At 40.6% G+C, this 19,410-nt stretch overlaps 2 protein-coding genes across 2 annotated transcripts in view; one reads left to right on the plus strand and one right to left on the minus strand.

Annotated features, from left to right (window-relative positions):
• Positions 1 to 7,762, minus strand: part of lrch4 (leucine-rich repeats and calponin homology (CH) domain containing 4) — a 49,466-nt gene extending 41,704 nt beyond the window's left edge. The window contains 1 exon segment of the mRNA XM_029454537.1: positions 7,373 to 7,762. Within this exon segment, the coding sequence (XP_029310397.1) occupies positions 7,373 to 7,544 (172 nt within the window). The 5' untranslated portion in view covers positions 7,545 to 7,762.
• A 9,790-nt stretch (positions 7,763 to 17,552) lies between these two features.
• On the plus strand, positions 17,553 to 19,207 carry LOC115023869 (histone H2A.Z). Its single transcript, XM_029455188.1, has 5 exons — positions 17,553 to 17,685; positions 17,975 to 18,052; positions 18,191 to 18,304; positions 18,395 to 18,524; positions 18,866 to 19,207. Exons 1-5 carry the CDS (start codon positions 17,683 to 17,685, stop codon positions 18,925 to 18,927), a joined length of 387 nt encoding a protein of 128 aa, XP_029311048.1. The 5' UTR covers positions 17,553 to 17,682; the 3' UTR covers positions 18,928 to 19,207.
• The last annotated feature ends 203 nt before the right edge of the window (positions 19,208 to 19,410 follow it).

Genomic DNA, 19,410 nt, shown 5'->3' on the forward strand with positions numbered 1-19,410 from the left:
GTAGATGGAAAAATAACTAGGCCTTTCTAAATTCAATCCAATTAATAACACAATGTGGAAAAGGGGTTAGATATTTGATGAAGTACAACACAACATCAGGTCTGTAACCTTCATTGTAAGCCATCTCACAGGAACCTGCCATGGAAATATCACACACAATTAATTTCCTCATTCATTATTTCTCTAAGTCAGCTGCTGTCCTTCTCAGTTGTGGTATAGAGTATGTGTGTGTGTGTGTGTGTGTGTGTGTGTGTGTGTGTGTGTGTGTGTGTGTCCAGCTCCCTTCCTACTCAACAACAAGCTCTTTTCTCTCACATCCCCAGAGGTCAATTGAGAATAGAGGTCAATTTATTAACTTTGTGCACATACAACATTTCCATTGCTTTTGCTACTGAACAAACTGCACTGACATGAGCTGTTGTTGGTCCCAACGATCCCTTTTTAATAAAGTAAGAAGAAGTCAATATCTAGTATATTACTAGCAGGGATGTAAGGGATTAACCCTACAAGACTTCTGAACTTTGATAAGGAAAACACAATGCCTAAACTCAAATGCAGTTTTCATCAAGCAGCAATGACAAGGTAGGAAACTGCAAAATGATACTGACAAACAAGCAAAGGGATACTTGTTATATTGCTTTTTAAAGCATCTCTGCTTGCATTACTCCCCGCCGCTTTTTGCCATATCATTAACTGGCTGCTTTCTTTTACATTATTTTGTGCTTTACACTTCACTCACAATGCATTTTTACAGCTGACATTCCCAGAGCAAATAAACAAAGGATCAGAAATGGACTGGGCATACTTCAAACAAACTTGGTTGTACAGATTCTACAAATGAGGGTAACAGCATTGGACTGTCTCTCTTTCATAGTGTCCTCCACAAGAAATGTGACAACATTAGTTGTGTAAAGAAAGAAAAAGAGAGATAGAGAGAAGTTGAAACCCCACCGACTTTCAACTTCCACACACCTTTCCAACCAAAAATGAGTGTGGCAGTCAGATTGTTTGTTTCGGAAAGTAAAAAAAAAAGAAAAAAAAAAAGAAATGTAGGACACAGCTGCCCCCCATTCTGCTGTTGGATATATGCTATTAGATTATCCAACACTGCACTTGAAGCATACTGGGGCCATAACAAATGCTGCCACGCATATCAAGCGTCACATAATGGATTTGAACTCTAAATGGGTCTCCATGATCAGCAGTTGCTAGATGAACCTCCTGAATTTGCAGCCAAAGTGTTATTAAAGCTCTCATTAATCATTTCCACTGCAGGCTCATCATTTTCCACTTAAAAGAGAACAAATCACAGAAAACGGGACAAATCTGAGCCAAAACCGAGAATGCTAAATATTGTATTGAAGGTCATTTGCAGTTGACTAGATTTTCAAATTTGGAGCTGAATACTTTAGCCAATAATAAATTATATTAGCTTTAATAGTCAATTAGATGTTTGTCATATGCCAAGAGGATGCCGTTTGTAGCTTCTTAGATTATGCTTTACATTGTCAAATATGATAGTGAAACTAGCTCTGCAATTACTACACATTAGATCCCAAGGTAATACTAGTCCCATGCAAACAAGGCTTTTGCCTCTTTCATGACACATCAGTTACATAATACCCGTTCCACATGGCGGTCACATCAAAATCTAGGTTTGTTATTACGACTGGAAAACAAACTGGGGATTATTCTGAAAGCTCAAATACATCAGACTTGATTCTTAATATTAAGGAAGTGCCTAAAAACCAAACAAACATGAATGCCTCGTATCAGCCAGAGTCTGTCATTCAAGGTAACCCAAACTTAATGAGTGGGTAGTGTTATATTGTCAATGCACTGTATAACTTTCAGTCATACGGCTGTCTTTAGTTGTCCAATAACCGTCACCATTTCTACCATCCATCACTTATGACCACAGCATTTGGGTAGTTTGGGTATGCAACGATAAGTCAATTAAACGATTAATGGAATGACAGAAAACCAATCCGCAACTATTTTAAAATGCAATTCTAACAAAACAAAAAAGCACATATTTTTTAAGCTTCTCAAATAAGAAAAGTCTTTCCTTGTTTTAACACTAAAGGAAATGTTATATTGTGGACTGTGGATGAAAAAAGACATTTGATGACAGTTTTTAACTGCTTTCGGATGTTATATCGACAAAACAATGAATTGATTAATTGAGAAAAGGATCTTCAGATTAATCCGTTAGTTGCTGCCCTATGTCACTGTAAAATATTCAATGTGGAATCCTGATTGCAAACAAATACCACCTTTATGAAGATACAGTATTGACTGAAATGTTCTTCTATTTCATTACCTATTTTATTCATATTATATTTGGATTGTGTTTTGCACACTTATAAAAGGGACACTAGATTAAATAAAAATCACACTTTCTAAATTTATACATTGATTTTTGGCATGAATTTGATCATATTTAAAGATGCAGAATATTGGCACCAAAAAATTGTTAATTGCACAAATATAATTTCAAAACCCATACTTGGTAAACCTAATTATTAAAGCCTTTGCCCAAAGGTGGGCTGTGTATATTCACTTACGAGTCCACAAGGTGCACACAACATACAATAGCTGGGCTTTGTTCCCCTTCAACTGCTCTGAGCTACCGGAAAACACTCTGGGGGAGGCCAGCCAAGTCTCCTTCTTTGTGTGTGTGTGTGCATGTGTGTGTGAACCTTTGACCTTCCTGAGAGACGCTGCTCCAGTGGGGAAGAAGGGGGGCTGATGTTATCATAAACACTGCTGGGCCTCCACAGCCTAGTCTTAGCTTTATTCTAGTTCAACCACCATATTCATGTCTTTCTGCAATATCTTGCCAGCTACAACTCACACTAGATATAATATGAGCTGCATCTTTACCTGTACAAATGCCCAATTAAAACTTCAATATGAAAATGTGCATGAAAACAAACCCAGCAGTCCAGCATCGGTCTGTTCTGGAGTGAACTTTGGGCTGATTGGTTGGTTCCACTTCAAGTTAGCCAACATTGATTGTTGTCGCTACTAATTAAAATTACCATTAGCATATTTTTGTAAGAGATTCACAACATTGATCATATGATAAATTTGATTTATTGTCCAGTCCTAAAGTAGTAGGGCCCCATCTCCAGCGCATAGATGATGCCGACAGCATCACCATTATCATTCGACCTCCCCGTGGCAGCTAACTTCTGCAAACAAGCTCAGACAGGCTGCCTGTGGGCTACTTGTCTGGCACTTAACTCCAGAGGCAACGTTAACAAGTGACTGCTGGAAAAATAACATTTGACATTTAACATTGGAGACAGATATTTTCCTCAGGAGTCGGGGAGACCAAAACTTTGCTACAGTAAACGGAGAGGGACTACCGGACATTGACAATAGTCAGGTGGCCAGAAATAATTACTTCAATTGGATGCTCAAGTTGCCCTTTGTCTACAGAACGTACAAGTTTGCTAACAGCAAAACAACAATGGTATGTTAGAGTAAAACAGGCATTAGGAATGATATAGCTTTGTCTGATAGTAAACTAAATCTTTTTGGATTTTGGACTGTTTGTAAGACAAAGCAACACGTTTGAAGACGTCATCTTGGGCCTTAGGGAACTGTAACGGCCATTTTTCACCTTTTCTAACATCGGAGACTGTTTGTGACCATATTTGCAGAGACCTGGATGCAGCTAAAGTTGATGGACAATGTTTCCCTGATGTTATTTTTTTTTATGTTAATATGCCATCCATAATATCTGCCAAGAGAATTTAACGTTGTTTTTGTTGCTGAGGTTTACATTCCTCCTGATGCAAATTCAATATAATAATGCACTGCTGCTTTTTTGGGGGAAATTTTGTAGCATAAAATTACAACTGCATTTTTTTGTGGTGCAACCCTGGGTTGTACAATGACAATAATTAAATACCATGTGAAGCTATTCATTAAACCTTCATTTAAGACTGGCTGTGGCATTATTTCAAGAAAGACTCATTGAAAATGTTCACTTGTCCCAGTTCTAGCAGTGTTATCTTGTTTGTTATTTCAGATTAACTAAAAGAAGCTTGTTAGATATGAGTTTGATGTAACACTCTTTGTTCCCCTCAAGCTCTTGCCCTCTCCCTGACTAGCAACACTCACTGCTGAGCTGTGTGTAAGCAGGAGAAGAACAAATCACATCAACACATCACATTAATAAATATTAATATTTTATCATTATCTTGTAAGAACTGTTTCAGTATGCTTGTAAAGAGCTCACAATGTGCGTAATGCATCAGATTCCACTAATTTGCTTAACATGAGGTTACATCCATGGCAAGACCGTATTTGACAACCATCATGACAGTTTGGTGAATCAGCAAGGACTGTCAGCACCCACAGACACACACACAAACCCACACGTCAGCCAGGTTTGCTGCATCACACAGCTGATATGTCTGTCTGGCATAACTACCAGGTATCTCTGTGAAACTAAAAAGCACCTCATTACTAGACATTACCACAAAGATAGCCTAGGTGCTGCAAAAACATGTATTCAAGACTAAATGTCTACAATTGGGCCTATAGAAGATCATGACCCTACAATTACAGCTGAACGAATAACAAATAAGTCACAATGAGCCAGTGTGATGTCAGCAGCTGCCTTGTTCAATGTGGAGGTGAAGCCAAGGCTGATTCAAACGGTGAATCAGCCTTTGTTTTAAGACATATCTTGACATCCCTCTGGAATGTACGATTTTTTCTGTCTTTAATATGTCAATAATAATAAGTCAAAATTCCAAGTCTCCTTCAGAATAAGCCATAACAAGTGAAAAGCCTGTGCCAAAACTAACTGATTCTGGTTGTAGACCTTTTTTTTATGGCTGATATTTTGCAATGACTTAATTATTTTTGTATCATTGACAGTCAAATAATATTTTTCAGTTTGAATAAAAGTCAACAGAATTGTCAAAATTGGTTCAAGCTGGTTCAAGCTTCTGAAATATAAACATTTGCTGATTTTCTTAAGTCCTCAGAGACAAAGAAAATGAAATACCTTATACAGCTCTATTAATACAAGATGCAGTTGAAAGCTCAAAAAGAAGCCTGTAAGTGAACAACTTGAGCTTTTGTGTTATATTGTCACACATACTGTTTCAAAAGGTCAAGAATAAACTCCCACGCTCACATGAATATCTTTGGGTTTTGCACTGTTGGTCTGACAAAACTTAAAAGCATGAACACGTCAACTTATTATAACTACTTATTGAGGTTCAATGACAATACTAGTAATAGTTCATAGCTGGAGAAGCACATGTGTAATTAAAATCATTATGGCTCCATTCCATTTACATGTCCTAGTAAGCCATTAAAGTAATTAAGCATTGACCGCATCAGGTTAAGGCCCTAGAACTGGACCGCCTGAAGGCAATGCAGCCATCATTATAGTAATTAATTACACCTGTGCATTTCCTGCTACCGTGTGTCAAAAATGTCTGCCATGGAAAACATCTATACCTAGCCGAGGGGAAAATTGCAGGTGGAACTAATAACATTAATGATGGCTCTGTTCCAATTAAGTACAACAGTAAGTGTGCCAGTGAGCCAGTATGCACAACACCAGGGCCCAAACAATGGCACACCTGAATGGAATGCAGCCATTATTAAATAATGTTATTGGTGTCACCCGTGTTTGACAAACCAAAATGTATCTTACAGCTTAACAATGCAGAGCTATCAACTATCCCCTATACTATGGTCACCTATTGTATGCTGGAGTTTTGACCTATGAGAATCAAGACCCCCACCCACAGACTTCAAATGAAAAAAATATAGATGTTGACTTATTAGTAGCGCCAATGTTTTGGGGGCAGCGACTCCTTCAACAAACTCTGGATGCCACTAAGCATATATATATAGCATAACAGACGCACCTCAAAGACTCACTGAACCCGCTGATGGCAACGCTGCTCGATTCAAACGCAATGTCACCTTTTCTCTAACACAGGTTTTCTGTTTAGTCTTCAAACCCAAGTTGATAACCCTAATGACATCACTATGACATCATCGGAGTTATTTAATCAGACAAAGCTCAGAAGACATTATGCAACTATTTTCACAGCCTGAGTAATACACATTCTGATTAAACTGTACATGTATAACAGTATGTGCCCCTTCAAACCTTACTTTGACCACCACATATGTATCTTTTACTGACTTGCCAAACTGTATTATATTAGTTTATTCAAGAACCTGTGCTTAGACAAATATGTGGCATTACCGTAGGATTGTGATGTATTCATCACTTCCACAGTCATTAGGGTTGGGTTGCACCAGTGGCAGGTGCCTGTGTGTGTGTTTATGTGTGTTCAAGGCCTTCTCTTCCCACAGGACCGAGACCTGGGTTGTTATGAGCAGATGGTCATAATTACCAAAGCACAGAAATCAGTGACAGGATAGGGGGTGCTGCTTTAAATCCCTGCATAGCCAGATTGATTTCAGCAACCTGGATGGGGTAATCCTCTTTCCAACAAGGCAAGGGCAAGGTATTTCCCTTTAATCCACAGTGTCATCCACACCTACTTCACAAGTTGTACTCTCTGTTGTTGTTATCAATAGCATTATGCAATGACCTGGGCTATTTAGCTCAATGAGATGAAGTGAGTGAAACCGAAATTCCAGGAAGCTGGTTACTAGAAGGCTGCCATGTTGTTACACTATGGTCTCATCATTCAAAACAGAAAAAATTACCAAAACCACTGCAAACCCAAAACAGTAAAACTGTTAACAGGATAACTAGTGAATGAAGCTGAAGTAAAACGACTGACAAACAAGACCTGACAAACACATATAGGCAATATAGAAAAGTTTCAGCCGCTTATAAGAGTAACCTATATGTTGAGGAAGAGGAACTTGCATGTCTGACGAGAGCACGCTACGCTTCTTTTAAAACTTCATTTGGCCAGTAGTAAATAGGCTACCCCATAAAATAAGCCTTCGCCGACAACACAAAGCAGGGGCAAATTGCATGTCAAAGGCAACACTGAGATCACACTGCAGTTTGGTGAAATAAGACTAACATTATGGGGCAGCTTTTAAACATGCTTATAGATTTAACAATATTTTGATGAGGTATCCATGTGCCGAAATAAGAGGGAGGTCCTGACGTTTTGAAAGAAGTCTTAATTCATAATTCAGTTGTGACAGACATCAGGGCGAAATTAAACTGCGGAGTTACTTGAGGGAGTCTTGTGAAACGTGTCGGGGTTGAAGAAGGATGTGCCTTCTCCCTTAGAAGAAAGAAGCAGGTGGCGATAAAACAAAAGGCTGTTCTCATTATAACAGCTAGCTCGCTCGTACTGCTTTGTAATTCAAAGAAAACAGTGAAACGCAAACCGACCTGCATGTGTAATGTCGGACAGGTCGTAGTTCCTGGCGCTCCGGGGAAACTCCTTCAGTTTTCGGTTGGACAAGTTAAGAGCCCCGCTCGCGGCAGCCTCCTCGAGCGCCTTCTCCACGCTCCGGCTGGCCGCTACTGTGGCAGGCAACTGGGCTCCATCCCCAGCAGCCATCAAACGTACAGGTCTACCTCCTCTTTTACTTTGTTTGAAGCGTCCGCTCCACTTTCATACCACGTAGATTGTTATAAACTCCAAGCTGGATTGGCTTCTAGTAAACTTCATAAAAAGTACAACATTAAATCCGAGTAAAACCAGTTGGCGATGTGAGTTGTGATTGCGTGTCTCACACAACGGGAGCTATCGTTTCCACTAGTAAAGGAGAGCGGTACAAGCTGTCAATCTTTCAGGAAGTTGCATCAAGCTGGCATATTTCACAACAATATTACAGGAACACTATGTATTTCCTTCAAAATAAAAGCGCAAAAACTGGCCACTTCAAAAGAACAAGATAATCGATTTTCTTGTTCTTTTGAAGTGGCAAGTTTTGCCCTGTGATGACAATCACAATTTTGATCACACTTTTTCACAAAATGTACTACGGCTCTGTACATGGCCTACTTTTAGAGCAGAAATATAACAGCGTACACAACTGAATTAAGCATATTTTAACCATTTTATACAGTCTATAATTTTTACTTGATAAATAAAAATTGTGTTTACCAACATTGTTGTGGATAAACGTTTTTAAAATGATTTCATATACATTGAATGTGATTTTTCAGCAACATACAGAACCTCTCAGTAGCTCTCAGTAGACTATTGTTTGGCAACTGACTTAAATCTCACGAAATATCAGATTTCCCAATAGCCTAAGCACCTGTTTACATTCTACAATTAAATACATATACATTTTCAAACTGATTCCAATTTTTCCACCAGGATTCAGAAATTTACGACCAGATTGTTATTCCTGGCTGCAGGAAAGAGCATTAAAACCATCATGTTGGCAAATAAAATGGTAAAAATGTATTGTATAGGTCTATAATCTTTTATCATTTCCTTGGAAGTTGCCTAGAAATAACTATGTAATCTGGTACTAATTATACCACATATTTTACTAGACATAAGTAATTGACTTTTGAGAATAAAATAAAATAAATAAACCTTGAAGAAAATATAATTCTATACCTAACTCAATAAATAATATATTAACATATTTTCTTACTTTCTCCTCAAAACATTGTATTGCTGATTTAGAATTTTATTTTGATAGTTATAACCGGAAGTAGACCAAAAATATTTTCGTTATACCTGGCTTTCGGAAGGGTGCAGCCAGCGCGAGGGAGCTAAGAGGAATGGGCGTGTTCACAATGCGAGTAATTTTGACTGACACCCCTAGGGGCGGGGTCTCTGCTTGCATATTAAATGTAGCTTGAATTTCAGGAGAAACATTGTTATATTGATGCTAATACGCACCAATCAGAATGAGCAGTACAGAAAAAATGTTGTCACATGATTAAAACATTAACCAATCATAAAGCTGTGTGCTAATGAGGTAACAGCCAGGTGATCCAATTAATGTCTCATTTATCATGAATAGAACCTCATGTCATGTAAATTGAATTTGTTCAATGCATGCTGATCTTTATTATTCATTGTAGTAATATAAACTACACGATCAAATAACAAAAAATAAACTACTGCACTAGTATACTTCAAGTGTGTGTTTATGTGTTTGAATACATGCAAGAGTCTAAACATCCATGTAAGTGCAAATGCAGCGTCAGCAGGACTATATGGTCCCCCCTTGCCTCTCGTGAGGTTTATAACCCTTATTCGTATTCTTCCATTCTTTCAGGAACAGATGACTCCCGTCCCACACATACACACACACACACACACACACACACACACACACACACACACACACACACACACACACACACACACACACACACACACACACACACACACACACCTGCATCCATTAGCATTGTCCCCTCCTCTCCGTCCTCCATCCATCCTTCTCTTTAGCTCTTGTGTCCTCCCTCCCTCCCTTTCCAGCGTCCCATTGAACCATCTGTCAAAGTCCTGTCGGACTAGTTTCCAGCTGCGACGAGTATGTTAGTGTGTGTTGGGTGTGGGGCGGGGGATAACTTTCACTACATGCGCTTGTAAAATCCATTAACAGTCACTGGTTAACTCGTTCTGCCCGCTATATTTCTATGAGATTGCAATGAAAGCACTATACCCCCCCTTACCCATGGGGATGTTGTGATATTGCTTGGCCTGCTGTTTTGAGTTCTCCTTTGTTTGCTCTTATGAATCTATAGTCTAGGGAGGAGCAAGGCCACTGAATTAGATACTGTTTTAATTAGTTTAATTAGTTTGCTTTATTCAGGTTGACAGGTTGATTATCATCTGATTATGCATATTAATTATAAATGAACATTAAGTAATAATAATAATAATAAACGAATCAATTAGTGCATACATTTTTTAGACCATAAGTGGTGATACTGTGACAAATACTGAAAAAAATAGTTTCTTGCTAAATGCATTATATGCATATGCCACTACCTTACTTTCTGGCCCATCAATGGTTTCAGTGTTTTAACTCCACTGAACTCCTAAGGTAGTACAAAGAAAAGTACCAGGTACTGTCCTCAACTTTTGCTAATGGAGAACCAAAAAAAGAGCGAGTCCAGTTGAGTAGAGCCGTGCTGTGTCATACCATGCAGTGGAAATGCAGCACATGTTTCTATCAACCCATTCTTCTCTGTGTCCCTGGCTCAGATCTGCGGTTGGGGGCTGGAGGGTGCATAGAAATGTTGTGGTGGTCTTTTTGGCAGCAGCGCTTGGATTAAAAAGTGGCTGAAGGTATGCCACTGTTGTTGTAGTGGCATGTGTCATTTCTGAGTGGTATGTCACTGTTGTTTTTTTTGGTATGCTGCTGCAGCCTTGAAGAAAATTAGACCAGCTGCCGTCAAAAAGAGCAGCAATACTGCACTTTCCTGCACTTCACAAATTAACATTAACGTTTACATCTTCCGCTGTCACAAGACTAAAAGCAAACTTCCTTCCGCGCAGTGATACAGTTGCCAAGTGTAGTTTGATTGAAATAAAATAGTTCCTACATGAAACTGATCGCAACAAGATCTGTGGATTATCTTGACCGGGTCACAGTTTCTGGAAAGAGACATTGCTGTTGAGTGTATTTTTTTGTCGCTTCGAGCACCACAAGCCAAGTGCCATCTAGTTCCGTTATATTCGCGGAATCTCTACAGACAATATCTCCAAGACTCGCCAACTCACACCAAAACAATCAAATGATAAATAGCACTACAGGTAAGATGTAGGATTTTGTGTTGAACTGTCCCTGGATCACCTTGTTTTAAAACAAGAGGAGACAAAGGGTCAGAAAGAGCACACACACACACACACACACACACACACACACACACACACACACACACACACACACACACACACACACACACTAGATTATCCTAGTCTTTGAGAGTGACACAACATGAGCTGACAACAAAAGAAGCAGCTAAAGCCTGCTAATGAGAGTGGATATTCATGCTCTTGATTGACCCACATGCTTTAGGAACAATGTCATTGTTTTAGAAATGGTTTTAAATTGGTTTACTGAATGTTGTCTCAATGTGTTTATTAAAAGAGTCAACGTAGGCCCTTGTTTTTGAGGTCTTCACAGACCAGTGGCTCAGTAATCTTGTTGTAATCTTTAGATGAACAGCTCTAGAATCTTTTCCCACCAAACTTTAATTTTTTTTTTCTTGAGTTCCAGCAGTCGGAGTGACATCACAGTTTCTCACGCCCTTTGTCCTTCCTTCTTCCTTCGAGCTCTCCTTCCTTTTCTCTCCCATCCTCTTGTTTTTCCCCCAAGTGGGTTGTGGAGACATAGTTGGTTTCCTGTCACTGCATTATGGGCTGTCATTAAAATATTATAGGGACATTTCTCTGTGGACAACTTAAATCTCAGTTTTACACATGGAAGGATTTCTTGACATACAACTAGTTTGAAGCCAATCATGATCTAGTATGGAATCTAGAAGTGGCAACATTTTGTGTGAAGCTGTTTTTAAATTAACACTATTTGTATATGGATTCTGGATTTGTAGGGGGTAGATGTTATTTTAAGATTTTTGAACAAAGTAATTGTATTGCCATCAATAACTTTCAGAGTTCTACAGTCAAAATGATCAGCTCAATGATGAGTCATGGAAATAGCTGCCATAAAAGACCAGTTATTAGCAAGATAGTTGAAATATGTTGAGATAACACACGACAGCTCAGTGAAGTTGTCGTCAACATTTTTTGGTAGGATTTTTGGTGTAGAGAGATATTCAAAGGAGGCATTGGAATGAGTCTTTATAGCAGCTAGAAGACCTTTTAGGTCAAGAAACATTCATAAAATAAATGTTTGGAGGCGATGACTAAATTGGAACTGCCGCACTGATACTATTATCTGGCCAGGTTTCAGTTAAAAGCATGAAATCAAGATTATACTGTAAGGAGTGATACAATCATTAATTGTTGTAAGAGATCGAATATTCAGCAGAGCTTCCTTTGTTGAATGAGGGACCCTGAGCACACTGAACTTGGCATGTAATTGGTAAGAGATTAGTCAGATTTGCTGGCTGAGCAGAGTGCACCATTCTCTTTCTATTGCCTATCAACACAGGAATAGTTTGCTGCATATTGTACACAATAAGTTGTGCATAAACAACACGTTCTTACACCCAACTCATCAAATCGGATGCTTGGCCTTTGACTTTTATTTTATGTGCCGGGTACCCTTAAGCGTAATTTTTAACATTGTGAATTCAAGCAAAACTACTTGGTTAGGTTAAGGAAAATATCATGATTTGGGTTAAAATATGTCAGGGCGTCAAGTGGCCTTGATGTTCCGGGAACCAGGGCGGTAGGAGAGAGACTGAATATGTCCATGTTCTTATGGTCCATACCAGAAAAGGTACCTTGGTCCCCTCAAGCCAGTAATGCCAGCTTAACCGCCAGCAGTTCCCGGTTCCCTACGTCGTAGTTCCTCTCTGCCGGAGTCAACCATCTTGAGAAGAAGGCACAGAGGTGAAGTTTCTGATTGTTGACAGCCCGCTGGGAAAGAATGGCTCCCACCCCCACATCGGAGGCAACCACTTCCATGACAAATTGACCTTCCGGGTCCGGTACTTGAAGGATGGAGGCGGAGGTAAACCAGATATTAAGCTTCTGAAAAGCCTCCTCAGCTGAGGACAACCACCGGAAAGGGACCTTAGAAGAGGTCAAGGCCGTGAGTGGGGCAGCCATGATGCTATAGCCGCGGATGAATCTTCGGTAGAAGTTAGCGAACCCCAGGAATCGTTGCAGCTGTTTGCGAACCGGAACAGGCCATGAAGTGACAGCTGTCACCTTGGTGGGGTCCATCTGTACACTCCCCTGTCCCACAATATATCCCAGTAAGGAGACAAAGGCGGTGTGAAATTCGCACTTCTTACCAAATATTCATAGTGTCCAGACGAGGTATTGAAAGCAGTCTTCCATTCATCTCCCTTCCGGATCTGAACCAAATGGTGAGCGTTTCTTAAATCTAACTTGGTGAAAATAGTCGCACCCTGTAGCAACTCAAAGGCGGAGGAGATGAGCGGCAGAGGATAGCAGTTCTTTACTGTGATGTCATTTAGGCCCCGGTAGTCGATGCAGGGCCTCAGTGACTTATCTTTCTTCTCCACAAAGAAGAAACCCGTCCCTGTGGCTGAAGAAGAGGAACGGATAATCCCAGCCACCAGAGAGTTATTAACATAAGCCTCCATGGCCCCTCTCTCAGGCGCGGACACGGAGTACAGGCGACCCTTGGGTCATATGGTCGGTGAGGGGGCAGGGACGTGGCCTTTGCCTTACTGAACACTTCCTGAAAGTCAAGGTATTCAGCAGGTACCCCTGTCAGATCCGGAGACTGGCTGGACCACCTGAACCGCTGAGGTGCGGCGGCATGCTTCAGGCAGACCTGATGACAGGAGGGACTCCACCCCAAGATGGTCTGATTGTGGTGGTGGAGCCAGGGGTAGCCCAGGATCAGGGGAATCTGGGGAGACCGTAGGAGGTGGAACCAGATGGTCTCATGGTGGTTTCCGGACAACAGCATGTGGACAGGTACAGTCTGATGAGTTACCGTCCCCCGAAGATGGCCGTCTAATGCGTTGGCTGGAACAGGACAAGGTAAGGGAACCCGATTTATTCCCAACTGTAGAGCGAGATCTTCATCAATAATGCTGACGTCTGCACCAGAGTCGGGCGTGGCTCAGGGGTCTTTGAGTGGGGGTTGGGTTTGGCTGCCTTTTAAGAGGCAGCGGGACACAAAATGGCCTGCCTGGCCGCAGTAGAGGTACAGATTACCCCGGCGGCATTGTTTGCGTTCCTCTGAGGTGAAGCTGGTGCGGCCCACCTGCATGGGCTTGCCTCTGCAGAAACGCGAGGATCCCGGGAAGTAGAACAATGATCTGCTCCCTCCCGTCGTTGCTCCCGTCTCCTGGTCTGGATGCGCTGGTCCAACCTGGAAGTGAGTTTGATAAACCCATCCATTGAACATGGCATATCAAAAGACACAAGTTCATAATTTATATAATCCGATAGGCCTCGAAGGTAGGCGTCGCACTGGGCCGCAGAGTTCCAGTTACTCAGGCGGCCTCTGGTGTGAAAATCAATGGCATAATACACAACAGTTCCATTACCTTGGCTTAAACTCAAAAGTCCTCAAGTGGAGTCTGGGCCCAAGGAGGCTGGCCCGAACACTAACTAAGAAGAAGCTAAGAAAACTAACGCCTGCTCATGAGACGAGGATGACTGTCGTGCCTCCGCAGCTAATGTGGCTATCGTCGCCTCGTGCATCTGGAGGGCCCCCTCAACCCTCTCGAGGTGGGCCTGCAGTGATGTGGGGTTCTGTTGTGACGTGGGGTGCGATGGGTCCATGACTGGCCAGATTGTTCTGTCACAACAAGTTGATGATGGACCCAAGTTCAGCACACAGGAAACCAAGGATAATTGGTAATGAGTTTTATTTGTAGTCAGGAGTAGGTTATAGCCGGGTAAACAGATCCACAGCGGGATGATAATAATCCACAAGGACAAACCAATAGGTAGCAGGCAAGTGGTAAATCGGGGCCGGGCAGAGGGTCGGGAAACGGGCAAGGCAGGTTGAAGGAATCCGGTCCGGGTCGGGAAACAGGCGAGGCAGACAGGTCCAAAACAGGCTTGGTCAGGAAACAGGCAAAACAGGCAGGTCAGGGGCAGGCAGGGTCAGCAAGGAGAGATCTGTTTAGGGAAGAGCGCTGGAAAGACTTGCATGATGCGGAGTACAATCTGGCAGTGAAGTGGAGGCCAGAGGAGGCTTAAATACCAACTAGTCCTAATTGTTTGCAGCAGGGAAAGTCAGGTGAGCTGCAGAGGAGGCATGGCTAGCAGGTGAGTGAGGTGAGTGACACACTACTAGGCGAGCAAGCCTTAAAGGAATAGAAACTGTGACAAAATAAGTATGTTTGTTACGTAACTTAAGTAAGTTGAGTACGTTATGTAAGTTAACTTATGTACACAAGTTTAAATAAGTCAAAATTGACTTTTTGTTTCACACAGTACTAAAACAGCTGTCTGTCTGTTTGTTTGACCAATCCATCCACCCCAGCCTCCTCCTCATCATTCTTTTTTCACCCTTTATACTACGTCACCTGACCTGACTCTCGTCATTACTACAGCCACTAGAGGCAACCATGCACGTGCAAAACCGACGCTAGAGGGGTACGTTGAGTTTAATTAGATGTGTGGGGCAACCGTATTTGACGAGTTGGGAGAACGCCCTGGCATAAAACAGGATGAAGCAAAAATTGAACCTCGTGGAACCCCGTATGAAATTTAATTTAGACTTGAACTCAAAAAGGTTTCTGTTTTGTAAATATGATTTAGGACTGGTCCCCTTAATCCCACGCAAGTTCCTATCTAACAATATTTTGTGATCCACTGTATAAAATCCAGCACTGAGGTCCAGAGGAACCTTTTTTAACACATCTCCTATACCACTAGTGTGTTATAATTCTAAACAACCAGGAATAATTAATGTTCTTTCTATCAGAGTTCTATTTCTAGTTTATTTCAGTTTGAGAATGTCAGTAGGGGTGTTATTTCTGCTGTGAGTGTCTTACTTTTGCTTCCTGTTTTACTGACACCAGAGTTCAACTTTCGACCAATGACCAACGTCCTGTGAAAAGTTCTTAGTCATCTCTGACCTCACAGAAGACTGAGGGAGTGACCTAAAGAAATAAAATCTACGAGTGAAGGAACTCAGGGTGAAAACTGTGACCGATGAAGGGATAGAGGAGGACACATGGAGAAAAACTTTCAGAAATAGAGTGTTAAAATGTCAGTGATAGAGGCAGGAGAGAATGGGAGGTGATTGACAGTGACTGAGGAAGAGAGGAAGAGGAGAATGAGCGAGCAAGGTAGAGGTCAGGGGAGAGAGTGAGTGAGTGACCGCTGAAAGGGGAGTGTGCCAGGGAATGAATGGTATGTGATTTAGACGTGACCAGCCCACTACCAGCTGTGCATGTTGTCCCAGACACACACACACACGCACGCACGCACGCACGCACGCACGCACGCACGCACGCAGATTTTCTTATCACATCCTGACACACACCCTGCCTGACTGGAGCTTGCTACACATTAACAGTGCAGTAAAACAGGATGAAATGGAGACTGAAATCTCTCTGGTTTCATGACTCTTCCAACTGTTGCTGATATCAGATTAAACTATATTATGTGATCATCATAAGGTAACCACTGTCACAAACCACTAATGTTGTCTAAAATCAACAACACAGTCATTTATGCATCACCCACTACCATACAATTAATAGGTAAACTGGCTTTTAGTATATAAAAGTGTAAATGAAAATGTTTTAATATTATATTTGTTTTTTGAATCTCACATTCAAATAATAGTTAAAACTATTGGCTTATATAATGGGGTTCCTTGACCCAGATATAGAATGAAAAACAAATACCACAGATTTTGATATGGCTCCCAAAAGTAAATCAGCATAATATTTACTAACAATAATAATTAATAATAAATAAATAAAATCCTGTGATAGTGCAACTGTTTTAATTTGAAATTGATGATGGTAGTGCTGAGTTTGCATTAAAAGATTACTCCAACAATATAGCATTGCACTTCCATAAAGCTGGGAGACTTATAATACATTTTTTAAAAAGGAGCTCACAAACAAATTCAGCTCGGGGATCCAAAAGAGCTTAGAAATAGGGACCATTCCATTTGATTGTTTGGCTTTACATCATGAGGTTAGGATTTTATTATTATCATTATACTTTTTTTATTTGAGCAGGAGAGATATCACCATAATTAAACTAGATTTGTGTAACAACAATAACATTTTCTGCATCTAAAACTTGACAAAACATAATATCACTATAACTTATGAAGTAGAGTTAATGGTTTATGAGCAAAGACTGCATGTACAATCATGAGCATGCACTGCCATCATGTGGCCTCAGTTAGAAACTACAACAGGGCAATAAACATACTGTGAAAGCACAGCGTTAACATCAATGAAATTGTTAATGTAAACACCTTTCCTGCTTTTTCAATTCAGGCCTTTAGTTTAGTAGAATTGATGGATGGATCATGGCTGTAAAAATAGGCTTTTCAAGTTTGTAGACGATAGTGTAATCTAAAGTGTAAATAGACTACTATACGGATGCATGACAGCATATCAGAAGGGCGCTTGGCAAAATACATTTTAAATCAAAGAAAATATCATAAAGCAAGAAAAGTATACAATTATTTCCAAAATGCTACTTTTTGGAGTTAAAGTTTCTGTAGCCTAAGGACATTACGTATTTGATAAAAATAAATAAAAAAACTTGGTTTTTTTACCTGTTCTAAATCAAATTGAGGAATAAATTACCTGTGAAAGAAAAGTGTAGAGTAACTTTTTTTTAGACTGTCTAGATGTCGGAACTACAATATCCATCATTATTTTGAACGGAAATGTAGCCGTGAGGGCTTTCTCATTCATTGGCTGATCACCAAGGCAGGGAACACATGACGAAATATGATTGGTCATTGCTTTCACTGTAGTTACCCGGATAAAGGTTGGCTATATAGTATGGACAATTATTGGCGTGGGGTTGTAGTCCAAACGACAGTCTATGCTCGGTTGTAGGAAACCCGAATTTGTGCTGCAGCTTCAGAAATTATTTGTGGATTTTAAATATGGTAAGTATTTCATGTCGTCTTAGCAAAATATCATGACGGTAACATGTGTATGCTAGTGGTTTGTTGGTAATACATGTTAAAAGGTGCATTTCAGTGAGTAGCTAACTATTAGCGTTAGCTGTTTTACTAGCTTATCATGCTAGCTACCTTATCAGTATTGCCAATAGACTGGGTAACTTTACAGAATGCTGAAGGACGGTAAAATTGGCTGCCTTTTTTATGGATTGTTATTTCACTGTAATGTGCGATTTGGCCGCGGCAAACCCCTTGACAGTTAAATGTTTTCCAGGCTGGTGGTAAGGCAGGTAAAGACTCTGGAAAGACCAAGACTAAGGCTATTTCGCGCTCGCAGAGAGCAGGACTGCAGGTTTGTCTACTAAAATTCATTAATTTACTTTGCTGTGCTAACGCTACCACAAGCTAACGTTAACATCCAGACATCGCAGAGGTTACTCAGCTGGTCGTCTCTAACTGTCAGGCCGGTCAACCATTTGTTTCTCTGCAGTTTCCAGTGGGTCGTATCCACAGACACCTCAAGTCCAGAACAACCAGCCATGGCAGAGTGGGAGCCACTGCAGCGGTGTACAGCGCAGCTATTCTTGAGTACCTCACGGCCGAGGTAACTAATCTCGTTTGTCTTGTACCATAGCCCTCTGATGGCTGCCGTTTTTTGGCCCGTGCAAATATCTAAATCCTGGCTTTGTTTCAGGTTCTGGAGTTGGCAGGAAATGCATCAAAAGATCTTAAGGTGAAGCGTATAACTCCACGCCACTTACAGCTGGCCATTAGAGGAGATGAAGAGCTGGATTCACTTATTAAGGCCACTATTGCTGGTGGAGGTAAGGAGACTGTTCTGAACCACATTGAAAATAACCAATTGTATTAAGCTTCAAGCTCTATAATGTATATACATTCTTAAAGGTTGTATGTGTGTACATCTAATTCAATTAGTTTTCTCCTAAAGGCACTCATTTATTTTAATATAGACTACAAAATTGATTTGATGCTGTGTATGTATAACAATTGAGTTTATAAGAGTTTGAGTAATGCAGTCTAAAACAAAGATGACATTTACAATATATAGACATGACTTAGCTTGTGGTGTTGCCTCCTAATGTTCTGATTTATTGACCAATGTAATGTTTTACCTTACCACTGTTAATGGCTTGTTGTTTCCCAGGTGTGATCCCTCACATCCACAAGTCTCTGATTGGAAAGAAGGGCCAGCAGAAGACCGTATAACCTGAAGTGCTCTGGAAGTTGTGCCATCTCAGGACAAAGTCTGCATAAAGCGGTTAAATGTCTTAGATTAGAAGACCTTTTTTAGGTGTTATTTGTATGGTTGGGCTTGCCATTACTCACCTGGGGTATTTTTAAAAAGTGGCTTCAAAGAAGCTCATTTTTTGTGTTTTGGCTTTGTTTTTTTTGTGGTGCTGCTGTTTTTTGTTCAAACTTGCTTTTGTGGCATTCCCATGTTTAAAAAGTGTTTTAATAAAGCTCTTATTGGGCATTTGCAGTTTAAGTTCTTGTTTGTTATAATTTCTACACTGTAGGTATTTGCTTGGCTTCTCCAGTGTGGATGGTGTACACGTGTTTGGCTTTAGTGGTTTTAGTCTTCACAGGTTGAAAGAAATCCACCTTGATCAACAAAAACCAAAGGACAACAAGTGGAAAGAGTCATGGCATGCTTTGGTCCGTCTTACATTTGCAAACCATTAGTCTGCC

This window comes from Cottoperca gobio, chromosome 18 (genome assembly GCF_900634415.1).
Source record: "Cottoperca gobio chromosome 18, fCotGob3.1, whole genome shotgun sequence".
NCBI classification, from domain to species: domain Eukaryota; kingdom Metazoa; phylum Chordata; class Actinopteri; order Perciformes; family Bovichtidae; genus Cottoperca; species Cottoperca gobio.